Source organism: Xenopus laevis, chromosome 9_10L (assembly GCF_017654675.1).
Source record: "Xenopus laevis strain J_2021 chromosome 9_10L, Xenopus_laevis_v10.1, whole genome shotgun sequence".
In the NCBI taxonomy this organism is placed as follows: Eukaryota; Metazoa; Chordata; class Amphibia; order Anura; family Pipidae; genus Xenopus; species Xenopus laevis.
Window position 1 is genome coordinate 46,730,716 of NC_054387.1, and position 18,218 is coordinate 46,748,933.

The following is an 18,218-nucleotide window of genomic DNA, read 5'->3' on the forward strand; positions in this document are numbered from 1 at the left end:
AGGAGAGAGTGTATCAGAGATTGGGTGGAGAAGGCGAGAGGGTATGGGGTCAAGGGAGCAGGTGGTGGGTTTTGAGCAGGCTAGAAGTTTGCTCACTTCATCTAGAGTTGCAGGGGTGAAGGAGTGCAAAGTAGATGTGAGTGGACTGCACGTTGGTCTGAGATTGTTGTCGGACGGTATGCTCAGCCTAATGAGATCGATTTTTTCATTAAAGAAATGAGCAAGGTCTTGGGCGGTAACATTAATAGGTGGAGGAGGTGGAGGGGGGCATAGGAGTGAGTTAAATGTGGCAAACAGCTGCTGTGGTTTGGAGGACATAGTAGATATTAGATAAGAGAAGTATTGTTCTTTGGCTAATGATAGAGCTCGGTTATAGCAGGAGAGCATGAATTTGAAGTGGATGAAGTCAGGATCAGTTTGTGACTTTCTCCACCGTCGCTCAGCTGATCTACTACATCTTCTGAGGTACCGTGTTACACTAGTGTGCCAGGGTTGGGGTTTAGCTGACCGGCTGTGACGGGTGGTAGAAGGTACAAGGGAGTCAAGTGCTGTTGAAAGGGCATCGTTGTAGAGAGAAGCTGCCATATTGGGACAGGAGAGAGTATTAATATGAGAATGCTCTTTTAAGGGAATTGTGACTATACCCTCTTTGTTTGAATCTGGAATATAGCTTCCCTGCTTCAACTTTAAAATCCTCCACCATCCTACAGTCTTCTTAGCCTTAGGTACTGACCTGTTGGAATACCTTTAATAGTATTTTGAGGATGTTGACTCTTGGCATGTAACAGACTATTGGTTGCCGTCTGTTTTCTAAACAATGTTGTATGTATATTATTGTCAGCACCACGGAAAATACGGATATCTAGAAAATTTATTTCATTTTTGTCAATGTCAGCTGTAACTTTGAGGTTAATATCATTAAGATTAAGTTTATTAACGAACTCATAGAATTTATCCTTGGTGCCGGACCATATCAGTATTATATCGTCTATGTAGCTAACCACATAGGGATATATTGCGTGTATTCCATGAGTTCGTCCCCAAAAACCATGTTATTCTCCCACCACCCCAAATAAATGTTTTCATAACTGGGGGCACATGTACTACCCATTGCGGTCCCCCTAATTTGATGGTAGTAGTGTAGATTGAAGGTAAAGTAGTTGTGCCGCAAAATGAATTCCAGGAGTTCCACCACAAAGGTACTATGTTTTTCATATAATGGGCCCCTCTGTCTGAGGGTATCTTTGACTGCCTTCAAGCCTACTTCATGGAGGATACTGGTATACAGCGACTCCACATCTAAACATGCAAGGAAATCCTGGCTATTTAACGTAATACCTTGTAAATGTCTTAGGGCATCCATTGTATCTTGGACAAACAATGGTAAATTTTCTACAAATGGTTTCAGGATTGTGTCCACATAGATACTCGCTGGTTCCGTAAGGCTTCCTATCCCTGAAACTATTGGGCGACCTGGGGGTGCTTTAGGGTTCTTGTGTATCTTGGGGATGGTATAAAATGTTGGAATTACCGGGAACTTGACCTTTAAAAAGGTATATTCATCTTCATTGATCAATTCATTATCTATTCCCCCTTCTAGTATATCAAATAATTCCTGTTGAAAAGTTGTATTTGGATCTCCCCTTAATTTAATGTAGCATGTATTATCTGTTAATTGTCATCCAATAAATAGCATAGATCTTTGAGCGCTTGTTGTTCTTCTATAGATAGAACATCTTGTCTAGAATCTTTACTGAAATGTTTGTGTAATAATAATTTCCTTACAAACAGATTTAAATCTTTAATCCAATTAAAAAGATTGAGAGAACTGGTTGGAGCAAAGGATAATCCCTTTTGTAGTGCCCTCATTTGGTAATTATCAATTGTGATGCTGGAAAGGTTAAAGACCTGGAAAGCATTATTTTCTAAAACCGATACTGCCGGTGACCCCACCTCTGTCTGTCCCTTAACCTCCCCCTTATTGGACCATCCGGTCTGGGTGGTTCTAAAAAAGCGGCAGTGGAGGAAGGGTTCTGGGTACTTTGTAATTGAATATTGTCCCTGTTTTTGAATATGGTGGATTTCTTAACAGGTCTATTCCCCTTCTTGTTCATTGCTGTGCCGTCACTAAATTCACCTTCTGAAGAATAATTACTCTCTGAGGATGACATATACATGGTGTTAAATTTGTTGCGGTTATAATTAGGTTTATTAACATACACCCGTCCTGAGGCATAATCTGTCCGATCCCGACTCAATTTCTTCCATTTTCTATTTTTAAGTTCAGATGCTAATTTATCAATGTTGAATTGTATATCACCCTCATATTTTTTATAAGTGTCATCCACCTTGAATTCCTTAATTGGTTTAAGGGTATTTTCAACATGGGTGTTAGCCTGTTCCAACATTGTAGCCTCTGAATCCTTGATTAGCCTCATTAACTCAAGAGAGCACTTTGTTAAAATTTCATTCCATTTCATACAGAAGTCGTCACTACACAGGTGTTCAGCTGGTTGTAATTTAATTCTTAGTCCTCTAGGGATTAACGAATCTGTTAAATATTTCTCCCAGGTAACCAGCTCCCACCACAATTTTGTTTGTTTAACCATAGATTTGTTGAGCTCCTTAAAAGTGGCATCAACTTCTGGGCCCACACTCTCACTATTGCTTATTTCTGAACCCCCATTGAAAATTTGTTCGGCTTCCACCCTCAAAATAGTGTGGATTAGACAGAAAGCCTGCCATTTTTTACACATAAAGAGATTGAATAGGAAACAACCAAAAAATAGAAAAATAGTCAGGGACTATATTAAGTAGTAGTTAAAATTGATTAAGTAAATGCTCCAGAAAGAGATTGAACTCAATAGAATACAAAAGGATTATTGGGAGCAGACTAAATATTAAGCCATTGTTAGCCTGCAGGTTAGCAACAAATTAGGTAACTGAAAAAACGAAACAGCTACATGCAGCAGTGGAGAGTGAAACAGCCACCCATCCTTCTACAATGTAGCAAGCCAACCAGTTCAGGCTATGGTAGTTACAATATCATAAAACATAACTTTTAATTTAAATTATTAAAACACGCTTGACTGACAACACCAACAAATAAACTCGCAGTGTATGAAACTCTACGCCGTGTGGGACCGTGTCCCTAAAAACACACAATTAAAAGCAATTGCGCAGGCTGAAAAGGTGGTGGATATACTTATCAGCTTAGTGACGGATTTTAATATCCACTGTTATTGCCAGCTCTATAAGGGATGCCAGGTTTCTTTCCCATCAGTGCCCACCCTTCCAAAAAAAAGTTCTAAATAAGTGGTCTTAATGTAGGGGCGCAGTACTGGCAATCGGTAGTAATGTCTCTAAGGGTGAAGCAGAAGATGTGCACTTCCGCCAACACAAGGCAGGTACGCCTGCAGAAAACCGCAAGTGACTTCATCACGCTGGACGCAATGCAGAACGCCTGCAAGAAACCGGAAGTGACGTCACGCCGCCATACGTAATGGCGAAGCATGGACACAGTCCATGATGCCTATTTAAACGGCGAAAAGGAGCGCGACCAGCACTTATGCCACTGACGAAGCTGCTTGGCAGCGAAACGCGTAGGGCGGCGTAGGTGGAAGGTGGTGTGGACAGCTCCCACTCTTCCCAACGTAGCTAGGTAGGAGGTGTGCTGGGGGAAGGGTGGAAGGGTGGGCACTGATGGGAAAGAAACCTGGCATCCCTTATAGAGCTGGCAATAACAGTGGATATTAAAATCCGTCACTAAGCTGATAAGCATATCCACCACCTTTTCAGCCTGCGCAATTGCTTTTAATTGTGTGTTTTTTAGGGACACGGTCCCACACGGCGTAGAGTTTCATACGCTGCGAGTTTATTTGTTGGTGTTGTCAGTCAAGCGTGTTTTAATAATTTAAATTAAAAGTTATGTTTTATGATATTGTAACTACCATAGCCTGAACTGGTTGGCTTGCTACATTGTAGAAGGATGGGTGGCTGTTTCACTCTCCACTGCTGCATGTAGCTGTTTCGTTTTTAACACTAGCGAAGTTACGCCAGCGTCCGTTAGTGAATCGGTGAAGTAACAAAGTATTTGTTTACATTCAGCTCCTTCTGATTCTGTGCTTTTTTCCACATGGATTCTATATTTATACACACGTGAAAACTGAGACATTTTCCTTAAACTCCCTTGCAATTGTCAAAAGTGACAAGTGTAAGGTACCTTGAAGTATGACCTGTCAATTGCTTTTCCAAACAGGAGCTCGGGCTGTATGCCACATTACATATATGGTTCCCTGCCCTGCCCCAGGGCACACCAAGGGAGGATAATTCCTAATGTATGCAGCGAAAGGAGGGCTGAGCTAGTGGTAATTGCATAGTAGGGAGCAAATGGGCAGCCTGATGAGGGCAGTTAATGCAATGGGAAGATCCGGATGAAGCAAAGGAGAAGAAGTGAAGGAAAGTGACTGCTATAAAGAGAGGAAACCACTGGGAACAGTCAGAGTGAACCTGCTTTATCGCCAGGGGTACCAGCACAGAGACATCATACATCATATTTACAATGGAATCAGCAAATACAGGTAGACAAACATAAATTCTATATTCAACAATACAGAGGCCAGAGCAGCCAGAACCGCATTGGGTGCATTTGCTTGATTATCCCCAACCATCATCTTCATAAAGTCGGGGATGTACAATCAACGCAAAGACTCAATGAGTTTTGGGTTCATGGAACGAAAAAAAAGAATGAGATTCAAAAAGATTTAGAATTTTAAAATTGAAGTTCAATCAGTTGGATAATTTACTGGGTAAAAATTAATTTTTTTAATCATATTATAGATCTTTTGATATCGATAGATATGTTTTACTAATTACATACCTTGTATTTGGGCATGGGCTTTATTATCCAGAAACCCATTATTCAGAAAACCCTGGGTCCTCAACATTTGGGCTAAAGGATTCCATTACCTGTATTTTTATTTCTTATGTGACCAAAATAAACATGAGAAGAATAACTAGATAAGTAATACAAGCTTTCCATATCATGATGTTCCTTGCCAGTTAATGTAGCAGGATTATATAACTGAATACACTAGAAATATAATATACTGAATATATATATATTTCTGGATATGCCATTGTTAAATTATGGGTGCTTCCCTGTGCCAGCTGTGTAGTTGCATTGCATTTAATGGGGTTGTCCACCTTTCAATGAAATATTAGCATGATGCAGATATTGATATTGTGAGCCAATTTTCAGTCGGGCATCATTTTTTATTTGGAATGATTTATCCTTGTGTTTAGCAGCATTCTAGTTTGGAATTGCAGCAGCTATCTGGTTGCTAGGGTATGCTTTAACCTAGCAACCAGGTTTGAATGAAATACTGGAAGATGAATAAGTGAGGGCCTAATTAGAAAGGTAAGTAATAAAAAAAGTAGCAATAACAATAAAACTGTAGCCCCACAGAGCAATAGTTTTTAGGCTGCTGTTGTTAGTGGTCATTAATTCTCAACATAGTCACCTAGTTGTACATAGTATAAGCTGATGTGTACACTACAGGATTGCAAATACACTGGTTTCTGTGCACTAATTATTCGTTTTGCTGCTGTATATACAAAGTAATTTACCATGAGCAGAAAGCAATGAAAACAAATAAGTCACGTTGAAAGGGGATATTTACAACACAAATTGGAAAATATTACTCTTATCCATCAGGCTTATTACGTATTGTGGGGTGGGGAGAAGTGACCTGTGCCAGCAAAGATCAATCCTGACGCGCCTCACCAGACAGGAGGGGTTATTTAGCAGATGCAGTGCAAAAATGCCAGCAATCTGCCATGATTTTGTACTTTATGTCCTGTTCATAGAAGAATTACCGCAGGTCTCTTCACTTAGCACAGTAGTACAGTATTCATTCAGTCATGCAAGTTAGGCACAGTCCACAAGGGGGCCCCTGTACGCCCCACTTCCCCTAGAGCAAGTGATAAGGACAGGGCTGCTTTGCACCTGCTGATGCTACAGTCTGCACCTCACATTTTTTTATATAAGGCAAGGTTCAGAGAGCAGCCACACTGTGGACAGATGTCCTTTTTGGGTGAACACAACTAGGGCAAATTCACTAAGACGCGAAGCGCCGAACGCTAGCGTTAGTTCGCTAGCGTTTGGCATTTTCGTTACTGCGCAAATTCACTAACAAACGCTGGCGTAGTTTCGCTAGTGTTGCTTCGCACCCTTACGCCTGGCGAAGTTTCGCTAGCGACGTAACTAGGCAAATTCACTAACGCGCACAGTGTACTGAACGCTACCTTTTACGCTAGACTTCCTTCGCCACCTCAGACCTGGCAAAGCGCAATAGAGTAGATAGGGATTGTTTCAAAAAAAGTCTAAATTTTTTCGAAGTCCCAAAAAACGCTGGCGTGTTTTCTACATTATGGGTGATAGGCTGAAAAAGATCGAAAATTTTTTAGGGGCTCCCCTCCTTCCCCCCTACATTTCCTGACTCATGGCAACTTACCTAGACAGTGGGCACATGTGTAGGGCAAAATAAAAATTTTATTTGATGTTTTGAAGTTTTTCTAGCCATTTGTAGTGCTGATACGTATTCCACCATTGAAATTTGAATTTCGCGCCGTATGCAAATTAGCCTTCGCTAGCGTAACTTCGCTTTACTTAGAGAATCAACGCTAGCGCAACTTCGCAACCTTACGCTACCCCTGAGTGCAACTTCGGATTTTAGTGAATTTGCGAAGCGCTGGCGAAACTACGCCTGGCGAAGTGTGGCAAAGTGCGGCGAAGTACGGCGAAGTTGCGCCTGGTGCAACTACGAATCTTAGTGAATTTGCCCCATGGGTCTCGATTTTGTGCTCTTGCTTGTGTTTGCGGTCTATGTAACTTACTAACTTGATATTACTATTATTTTGATATTTACACAGAAGGTCTATTTGAGAAGGGCTAGTCAGTGTATAACTACAGAGGAAGCAGACCCTGGGGATGACGGGGTTCTGCTTCCAATGTAGGGGAGGCCTCCCATGAATTTTTGCATGTCGTGCGTGAACCACAAATTTTTTCAGAGCACAGTTGACCCACAATTTCCAGATAAAGATTTCTGGGGGGGGGGGCACAGGCCCTCAAAAATTACACTGCTGGGGCTAGTGTTGAATTGTGGTTTGAACTATCTACATTGGGGTCATTGGAGATCTCTTCTGGGCTCAAGTGGGTGTGAAGACTGTGTCATAGGGGGCACACCCATGGCCGTTCCTGCCATGAGGCAGGGTGAGCTCCTTGCCTCAGGCGGCAGTGAATGGCCAGTTACAAGGGGTGGCAAATAGCCACCTCCCGTAAATTTAAGAGCTGAATATCCGGTTTTTAAACCAGAAATTTGGCTCTGCTAGTGCAGAAAGCACAGTATAAGCTCGTTGCGCTACCATTGCAGCTCCTTTTGACCCACTCTGACGCTAAACTTTTAAGCACGGAGGAGGAGAGGGGGGCGGCATCAGGGTTGGTGCCTCAGACGGCAGCAGCCCACGGATCGCCCCTGGGCGCACCAGCAATGTTCCTCTTTTGTATTGTATCATTGTCTCACTGGACCTCCTAGGGCCACTCGGTTGATATTTATGGCCCACCTGTCAAGGCAAGAACAAAGTGAAGCAGAGCACACTCTGGTATCTTCTCAGAGAACACCTGGTGCACAGCGTAGAGAGTATGGCAAAAACGCTGGCACTCAAGGCAAGTGAAATGCAGGGTTCCCCCTTGCTTTTTATTTCTTGTGCGAACGTGCAACGTTTTGGGGCGAACCCCTTTATCAAGCATACATACTGACCATAGTGCAGACAATATAAAGAGTGACCAATTGAATTAATTAGCATACAAAATTACCAACATTCAGTTTGAAAGGCAAGGCTCTCGACCAATCACCTAATAGTGTGTGAGAAAAAGTTTTTGTTTTTGTTTTTTAAAAAAAAACCTTTAAAAAACTTTAAAAACAATCACAAAATATTTCATGAGAAAATGTTATTTAAAACAGCAAAAATTCTGTGAAAAGTCCATTTATGCCAGGGCATTCAATCCCTTCAGAGTGCTAAAATAAACCATGTGTCTGTAATAGCGATAAAAAAGATACAAAGTAATCAGGCAACTGCCTATTATACTAAAAAGTTAAAAACATTAAAAGGTAACAATTTTGTACCAATTTTGTAACCACAAACTTGCCCTAATACAGATAAGACAATTTACCTGTCCCTGGAGAATACACAAGAATTTTTTTATCTGTAAAAAACATGAAAGGAACAAGATTATTCATAGCAGGCTTGTTCACAAATATATTTACAAAAAGTTTAAACAAAGGTCACTCTTTATATTGTCTGCACTATGGTCAGTATGTATGCTTGATAAAGGGGTTCGCCCTGAAACGTTGCACGTTCGCACAAGAAATAAAAAGCAAGGGGGAACCCTGCATTTCACTTGCCTTGAGTGCCAGCGATTTTCTATTTCCACCTGTCAAGGCCCAATGGCTCTTACCAAGGTTGAAGTAAGGACCAAGGAGGAAGCAACAGCACAGGCAGGAGTCCAAAATGCAATATCGGAAGGGTTAATTGGCTCAAAGTCAAAATTCAGGCAAAGGTCAGGGCAGGAAGCAAACAGCATAGTCAGGAACAGAGCAGAAGTCAAGAACCAGTGAAACAAGTCAAAATAGCAATTAGACTTACCCAGGAAGTTACTAAGTAAGACCTATATTCAGGCATTGAACTTGGGTCTTCTGATTTAATTATTTGTGCCAAACCGCAACATGATGACATCACTATGCAACATGCCATTGTGACATCTCAGCTATGGGCGTCGCCATCTTGGATCCGCCTCCAAGAAGAGCGCACCAGAACCCCCATGACACCACCCATTGCCAAAATTTAAATGTAAAAGTGCAAAACTCCAAGTCCATATTGGATTACCCATGATTTATTTATATTACACTCTGGCAAATGTTGTAATTTTTTCCAGTCATGTTACTTTTATCACACACAAATTCATTTTTGCCAGACTCCCGAGTGCAGTTTCCAGGATATTTTTCAGGCACGTCTCCAGCATGACCTGGTTGTGCTCAGTTACAGACCAGCTGCACCCTGGCTGTGCCAAAATGGGGTTAATAAATCCTGGAGACAATACAAGAGGGATGAAAGATCTTTTATCTGATATAGTTGCTTTAAAAAGCAACAAGCTATCCAGACAAGCTTTTAGTCAGCTGTAAGCAATGGCAAAAGGTCCAGTTACCAATTATAGTGGGTATGCATCTCCTTTCTTGTACCTCAAATCAAAAAGTTGTACTCACCTTGTAGTTCAAGTAATCAGCCTTCTGAACACTTTGGGAAGTTTGGAATTCTGCAGAGTGAGTTACAATCAAGGGCATGTAAGTATCCAGATACTTTTTGCCATAGAGCAGTGCTCCAACTTCTGTGGTTCCAATGGCCAGAAATGTTTCTAGGCTACATGGTGGAAGGCCGATAAAGGAAGCCAGTGTTGACCACTCGCTGTTTTTAAACCACACCCACATTTAACCACACCAATGTTACCACAAGACCATATCCACATTAATTATGGTAGCACACCAAAAAACAAAATGGTTGGTACTCACTGCAGGGATATCACTTATCACTCATGTGAAACAAGTTTAAGACATACCCTTAAATCCATATGCCTCATCCTCCCCCAGCACATGATTAAACACCTCAAGGGCCCCTAACAATAATTTTCAAATGCTAACAAACCCCAGAACAAACACCTACCAGGTTTATGTTCCACAGACAGAGCTTGGCACACACCGGCAGAGTACGGCACGCACAGGCAGAGTACGGCACGCACAGGCAGAGTACAGCACGCACAGGCAGAGTACGGCACGCACAGGCAGAGTACGGCACACACAGGCAGAGTATGGCAAACAAGGAGCCTAGGGCAAGCAGAGTATGGTACACACAGGCAGAGTATGGTACACACAGGCAGAGTATGGTACACACAGGCAGAGTATGGCACACACAGACAGAGTATGGCACACACAGGCAGAGTATGGCACACACAGGGAGCATGGGGCAGGCAGAGTATGGCACACACAGACAGAGTATGGCACACACAGGCAGAGTATGGCACACACAAGGAGCATAGGGCAGGCAGAGCATGACACACACACAGGGAGCATAGGGCAGGCAGAGTATGGCACACACAAGGAGCATAGGGCAGGCAGAGCATGGCACACAGGGAGAATAGGGCAGGCAGAGTATGGTACACACAGAGAGAGTATGACACACACAGGTAGAGTATGGCACACACAGGGAGCATAGGGAAGACAGAGTATGGTACACACACAGGGAGCATAGGGAAGACAGAGTATGGTACACACACAGGGAGCATAGGGCAGGCAAAACAGAGCAGGAGACAGGGAAACCTAACAGGACCACTTTAAGATGTACTACATACAGTGACACAGTGCTGGTGCCTCTCCAGCATTGTATATAAGGTGTGAACAGGTGAAAAATGTGCACAGTTTCAGTCTGGGTCTGAGGTGTGAACAGTACAGGGCTTTAGGATGTGAACAAGGTGTGAACAATGCAGGGGATTAGTCTGAATTTGAGGTTTAAACAGTGCAGCGGTTAATTAATCTCTGTGATGATACCTTTTAAATCTTACACATGGTAAGCAGACACAGCAGGCAGACTTTCATGTGGGGGGCACTTGAGGGGGGGGTCACATGTCGCCAGTTGGACAGCCCTGCCATAGAGCATAGATGTAGAATGATAGTCCATACAGAGTCATTCTGCTTTATGCATGAATATTAAATGCCAGACAGGTCTGTCATTACGCACATACTGTACCTACCCATACCTGACTTACAGGTAAAATGTGCACTAGAGCCAAATAGATGAAAGCTCACATGGCCCCAAATTGCCTATTTATACTTATCCTTAAAATGACATACTACTTTGTGTCTTCTTATGGGTCACTCATTAATAAGAAACCATCAATGTTTACATTAGGAAAGACAGGTTATTATATGATTACTGTATTAAATACCTGTATATGATATACAATATATCTATCTATCTATCTATCTATCTATCTATCTATCTATCTATCTATCTATCTATCTATCTATCTATCTATCTATCTATCTATGGGAACCCAGGAGGTACAGGGGGTCCATGAGGCCCAAATTAATGAGTAATTTTGATATATATTGGTAAAACAGGGCAACCTCTGGATAAGTTGAGGGCACTAAAATTATTTTGCTTTGGGGCCCAGCAACAACTAATTACGCCACTGGCATGGACCATTGGTAAATGAGATTCAGATGAGCCAGGGTAAATAAGGGTATCATGTTTTCTGGTCATTTTGTCCACATTTACCAATGGACACTGCAGATGTTGCATGGACACTAGTGCAGCACAGTCTGACCACATGGATATCCTGCTCTCTGATGTCGGCCAGCCTGTTAGCAAAGAAATGATGTCGCAAATAATGTTCCACCCATTGTTTTCACACCATCCTTTTGTAAATACCTCATTTTGAAAGAAAATACACTTACGGTTTGTTTCCATGTTGTAAATATCAGTAGCTACAAGGTCACAAGTGAAGTCATGATCGCTTGCCTGGTCTGGAAAAAGCATTCTGTGACCATTACCATTGTAAAATGGAAGACTTTGTGCTGTGCAGTATGTACATTGCTCTCCAAATTTGCCTGATTAACCTGTGGCTGACCTGATTTAGATGGCACATCAGATTATTGGCTGCCCAGGAACTGCATTAGAGTGATCTGACAAACTGCCTTGTGGGATATTCCATTGGATCAGTGCAATTTTGCCATCTGTGTGTATTGCCAAGTTGCACTTATACCCAGATGATAATCCTACAGAACCATTTGAAATTAGATAACTCTGCCTATGTGCGGCCAGTAACCCTAGTCTCAGACACACACATTCTGTACATGGTGTTAGTATTGCCGGTTATACTGTTGGTAAGAAGCTAAATTGCTGTGTAACCATTTGGGGTTGGTTTGCCATTATGTTAACTTTTAGTATGTTATAGAATAGCCAATTCTAAGAAACACGTTTTTGACTTATTGCCTTTTTATTTTGACTCTTTCCAGCTTTCAAATGAGGGTCATTGACCCCATCTATAAAACAAATGCTCTGTAAGACTACAAATGTATTGTTATTGCTACTTTTTATTGCTCATGTTTCTATTCAGCTCCTCTCCTACTCATATTCCAGTCTCTTACTCAAATCAATGCATGGTTGCTCGGGTAATGTGGATCCTGCTGCAAGTCTGAGTCCGTGAAACTCTGCAGACAAGGCAAAAATCCAATAAAAGACAAAAAGCAGGGAGTCAGATAATGGGAAACAAGAACAGAGCATCAGGCCTAGACTTGCAATCTGTGTATTCTGGCAAATGCCAGGGGGGCTGCTGTCAGATATCATATTAAGTCACTATTTAGTGGAACTTTGGGGGCTGTTTGGGCCTCTGTGTACTTAAAAAGCCAGGGTTTACTTTGATTCTCAGTAGAGTCCTGCAGGGCAGTATTTAGGGTTGCCACCTTTTCTGAAAAAAGTACCAGCCTTCCTATATTTTTATGGTTTTTCCCTATAAATAACATTGGCATCAAGCAACATTTTTACCAGCCAGGCCAGTAAAATACAGGCCAGGTAGTAACCCTAGCAGCAACAGATTTACAAGATTCAAATAGACAAGGGGGCAGATTCACTAAGTGCTGAATTTGAGCTAGCATCCGCTTCGCTTACATCGCAACAGGCGTAGATTTGCCAGGACAATGCTAATTCTCTAAAATCAAAGTTGCATCCAGGGCGCTGAACGCTGGCGAAGTTGCAGTAGCGTTACTGTGGCAAGCGAAGAAAAGCTAAGCTAGTGTTGGACGTATATGTTGCAGCCAATACATTACATTACACAAGCCCGGGAAACTTTAATAAAATAGAGTTGTTATATTGCCCTACACATGAGCCCAGTGTGTAGTTTCAACTATTTTTTGAAGAAGTCCTATCCACTCTATTGCAGTACGCCTGGTCGAAGGCAAGTCTAGTGCAAGAGGTAACGTTCAGTAAAATCCGCATTTAGTGAATTTGCGAAGTAACGTCCCTTTGCCAGAGCGCAACTTCGCCAGGCGTAATGGAGTGAATTACCACTAGTGTCTATCTTCTTCGCTAGCGAAGTTACACTACTAACGAAATGATATAACGCTGGCGAATTTTTGCTAATGTTAATCACTTCGCCCTTTCGTAAATCTGCCCCACGGACTTCGGGATGCAGGAATACAAGATACTAGGAACTGGGGAACAGGAGCGTGATCACAGTATAAGATTTATGATCTAACACAGGTTGTTGGAGGTGGTAGACCAAAATATCCCTTTAATTAGAACTGAACCTGAAGCTGGATTGAGGGTGTGGGCCAGGGAATACAAACATAGGAAAAGGCATTGATAACCCAGGGGGTTACAACCCCAGTGTCTCAACCTGGATGAGCAGTGACCTGTATCCACTAGAAGATCCTTGTTTCTACACCAGGGAGTTCCTAACACACGGTGAGGTTATTTCCATTATAACACTATACAAAATTGGGGCATCTTTGGTACCCTTACATGAGTTGAATTAATCTCTGCCCAAAACAAGGACATTTATACATGAAAGCCAGTACTCTGGTACCACCTGTCAGTGTGGGATTAGAGAATATGGTTCTCTCATTGCCTCACCTCAACATGCTGTGTTTTTATGTGCATCTCCCATCTAGATGAACAAGCAACATGTAGAAACCAGTATATGGACCTCGATGCCCCGGGGATGAATTATGAGAGTTCATGGCTTCATCGTCACTGTATGTCACCCATAACTCTACACAGACGGGCAAAAAAAACAAGCAGATTGTTCTCGGGTCTCTTTGGCATGAATCTCATGTTTATGGGAGGAGCTCTGGCTACCAGTGTGGCACTGAGTAACTATTATGTGCCAGAAGGAGACTCACAAATCTTCCTTTGCATCCTCATGTTGTTCAGCTCAATCTGGTCACTGTACCACCTACTGTATGTCAGGAGGATAAATTATACTGCACGACACAAGGACTACAATGCAGGGGCTCCATGGCTAAAAGGTCAGTTGGGAGTAAATATCCTTACATAGATGTGTTGTTTCTAAGAAGAAGTATTTTGAATTACAGCTGAAATTTTGCCTTCTGTCACCATCTCTATGTCTGATTCCTTGTCAATCACTCCGCAGCCTTCCTTGCCCCTTTTGGTATATGCAGTATCCTGCTGTCCTTCTTTAAGATTGGCCACTTCGTGCTCCTGCAAAACTGCACATTTCCAACGCCTATCATCTTCAACTGCATGCAGATACTGTTTATCATTGTCCAGGTAAGAAGCAAAGGTTCCTAAAATTACATGTTAGGTAGTCATTAATTTCTTCTGTTGTCTTGGGAAACTGGGTCTGAATTTAATTGTCTATATCATAATATACTGTTTTATACCATGCATTCTGTAACAGTGGCACAGATCCTATTTGATACCCATTGTAAGCAGCAGTCCTGTCCTGCTTTATGGCTGAGATTCTAGCTCTCTGTATAGTAGTTTCTTCAGTGCTACAAATTCACAGGACTACAATTTTTTCCCAACTCTGCTGGGCCAGCCCCCCAATTAAAATGCAAGGGAATCCTCTGAAGGGAGTAGCACCTGATCTGAATAAGCTGGCTCCATGTTATTTGCTCCTGGAACTGGAAGCTTTAACCCAGCTTCTCTATCACAGATGTTATGCTATGCTATGTTAACATCTGGAAGTATGATGCAGTCTCCTGTTGCAAATGGCCCTGCTCATTCCTGGTTTAGAAGTTTGAGTGGTTTTAACACTTAAAAAAAGAGACAACTTAAAATACAGCACGATGCTTCATTGAATTTACCTTGAATCAGTCCATCAACTAGAACACTCAGGATGGGACTTGGATGAAGTTGTAAGTTCACTAGCAGATATAGATCATGAGATTCAGTAGGTTCTCTATAATTGTACGTCTCTTCTACAGACCATTATGCTATCGGTTTCCTGCAAGGATTGTATTCAGGTGCAGCACAATGTTACCAGGTAAGTCTAATGGCACATGAAAGCATGGAGCTTGAGAAGACATGTGGAATAAGATAAGGGATCTTACTCATGAGCGTTTTTACCTGCGCTCCCCTGCGTTCCGTTTTTCGGCGTTCAGCCGCAGGGGAGCGCAGGAATAGACGCATTTCATTATTTCAAATGGGGCTGTACTCACACAGGCGCGTGTAGGCGCCGAACGCAGGTTGAGACGCAACATGCTGCATTTTTCCTGCCTTCGTCGCCTACACGCGCCTGTGTGAGTACAGCCCCATTTGAAATAATGAAATGCGTCTATTCCTGCGCTCCCCTGCGGCTGAACGCCGAAAAACAGAACGCAGGGGAGCGCAGGTAAAAACGCTCATGAGTAAGAGCCCTTAAGATTGTGGATGACTGGGAGATGGTAAAATTCATCAGAGATTGAGGGAGTGATAAAAATAAGTAGGAGAAAATAGACTGAGCAGATGGTAAAAGTTTCTGCTTTTCTCGCATTGACCCATTCTAGGTACGGCATCATGTTGACACTGGCCACAGATATGCTGCTGTGGCTTACAGCAGTAATTGATGACTCTCTGGAGCAAGATCTGGCAATCTTACAAGCAAACACAACACAAGGTAGGACATTCCACCTCACATCCCAAAGCTCTTCATATTGGTCTGATCCAACAACACACCTAAAACTATTGCCACGTACCAGATTTGTCTTACAAAACCTCACCATAATGTTTGGTAGGCCAGTGCTAAGGTACTTCTTTAAAGAAACACAAGCACGCCAAAAAGCTAGGATGAATGAGAACATCAAGCTTTGTTCCCAGGAGTTATCTTTAAATTTAGATCCGTATTTGTGAGGCTTGGTCAGATTCTAAGAATTCTTAGAAGATTTTTAATCGGGAATATAGAGTCACAGATAAATACTCAACCAGCACCTCTAAAATCTGTTATGCAAATTAGCATTCTGTTAATCCAGAGTGTGAAAACCCACATCTGATGCCGTGTCCTCTCTTTATTACTCAGATCAAGAAGAAAATATGTCACAGTGTCAGTGCCCCGTTTCTTCCATGTGCTGGACCTTTAAGCAGGGATATGTGACCTTGTATCCCTTCAATATTGAGTACAGCCTGATCTGTGCTTCAATGCTCTTTATTATGTGGAAAAATGTTGGAAGAAGAGAAAGGCTTCATTCCAAACCTTACCAGGCTAAATTCCAGCTGCGTGGAATAATATATGGACCTGTGATTGGGGGGGTTTTTCTTCTGGTTGGGATCTGTTTCTTTGTCCAGTATCAGATTGAGGCATCTTCTGGGTCGGTGTCTTCTATATCATTTCTAATGTATTACTGCTACAAAGTCATTATACTGCCTCCCATGATAATCTGCAGTGTAGCGGGGATCCTGGCCTACAGCCTCAGAGAGAAGGAAAAGAGGGGTCAAGAGAAAATCAACAAGAGTGACCAGGACTGGCTTCAAATGGAAGATATTGGAAGTCAAATACAAAACAATAACTATAGCTCAGGGCACTATCAAAGTAGCAAGGGGAAAAAGAAAACAAAAAGATATAGCATGGAACAATTTCACTGTACAAAACAGGACCAGGCACAGAGGACAGGCAATGAGCTGGAACAGGAAGAGAAACTAGACCGTAGTCAAGGAAACACCAAAAAGACTTCGAAAAACTACACCCGTAGATTGGATGTAACCCTGCTGTTTATTTCAGCCGTGGGCCAGCTTGGCATCTCGTACTTTTCAATAATAGCCACAGTGGTCACCAATCCATGGACCATGATGAGTATCCTGAACTTCTCAAACTCCCTGCTCCTGATCCTCCAGTATTTGTCTCAGACAATGTTCATTATTGAGTCCATGAGGGGGATCCAAGAGGAAGAGAAAGAGAGCCCAGAACAACTTGAGAAATCCTCCCGCTGTACGTCAGTAAAAGAGATTGGCTGTGTGTCGCTTTCCAGCACAGAGGATACTGGGCATCTGAGTCTAGGCCGAAGGGTGGTGAAGGAGACTGCAATGTTCCTAATAATCTCTAATTTCATGGTAAGTCTGCTTGTGTGGTCAGCTTTTTAACAACCTTTTTGGTCAACAGAATTTCTGTTCACCAGCAATTGTGTGTGATTGGTCAAGAATGAACACTGCCAAATGGGGTGTACCATATTTTTATATAGTTTGCTAGGAAAGCCTACACAGATTTGCACAAATACAGCCAAAATAAGATTTAGCTTTAAGCAGCCAATCTGCAGTGAGCTTTAAATGGCATGCAGCACATATAAATAATTGAAGTAAACATCTAATTGGGTTACAGAAGCTCATATAGTTATTGCCTTGTTTTATGTAATAATATTACAATAGTTTAACACATCACAATGCTTTAAGTTCTCAATTGGACACTTGAATGTTGCACACCCTACAGTCCCATTCACCTAGAATGCTGTTTCGGTCACTGTATCCCAAACATTAGAACATTTATACAGAATGCAGATACAGCATTGTAATAGGTCTCCATCTTGTTTCTGCAGTGCTGGATAATGGGAGCCTTTGGAGCACATCCTTTGTTTATGAATGGCTTGGAGCGGCAACTTTACGGATCTGGCGTATGGTTATCCATCCTCAATGTTGGACTGCCATTGTCCGTCTTCTACAGAATGCACAGTCTGGGAATCCTACTGGAAGTCTATCTCCATGCATGAGATGACAACCCTCCCTGATCCCCCATCTTTCTGAAATACAGTGGCTGGGGGGTTTGTAAATATGAATCTGATAATAAACAATACATATTTGTGTGTGTGTGTATATGTGTGTAATTTGTTGCTAAGGTTGTCAAAAGAAACAGGAGGGAGGTACCAGCTCATTAATAGAAACCTCGAGTACTGGGAGATGTGCTCACCTTAGAAATACTGGGAGCAGAGAGAGACAAGCAACACATTTGTGTAGTGCTCCCAATGTTTTGGGGATGGGTGGTAACAATGAAAGGAGAGTTTCATAAGAGATTTACTGTCCAAACTACAGAAACAGAAGAGTGTGACCCATGCACAACTTTCGTTTGGCCATCCAACAATAAAGAGAAACGTAACAGAAATAGAGACATATTATTCCTCTAC

The 18,218-nt window shown here is 42.2% G+C and overlaps 1 protein-coding gene across 1 annotated transcript; it reads left to right on the forward strand.

The window, feature by feature from the left end:
- Nucleotides 1-13,115: 13,115 nt before the first annotated feature.
- On the forward strand, nt 13,116-17,973 carry otop3.L (otopetrin 3 L homeolog). Its single transcript, XM_041576926.1, has 6 exons — nt 13,116-14,138; nt 14,264-14,400; nt 15,060-15,118; nt 15,621-15,730; nt 16,130-17,157; nt 17,637-17,973. The coding sequence occupies exons 1-6, from the start codon at nt 13,763-13,765 to the stop codon at nt 17,805-17,807; spliced, it is 1,881 nt and encodes a 626-aa protein (XP_041432860.1). The 5' UTR covers nt 13,116-13,762; the 3' UTR covers nt 17,808-17,973.
- The last annotated feature ends 245 nt before the right edge of the window (nt 17,974-18,218 follow it).

Coding starts and splice junctions, on each gene's coding strand:
- otop3.L (XM_041576926.1), top strand. CDS start 13,763: ATGTGCATCTCCCATCTAGATGAACAAGCAACATGTAGAAACCAGTAT. Junction 14,139..14,263: donor AGGGGCTCCATGGCTAAAAG/GTCAGTTGGGAG, acceptor ATCACTCCGCAG/CCTTCCTTGCCCCTTTTGGT. Junction 17,158..17,636: donor TAATAATCTCTAATTTCATG/GTAAGTCTGCTT, acceptor TTGTTTCTGCAG/TGCTGGATAATGGGAGCCTT.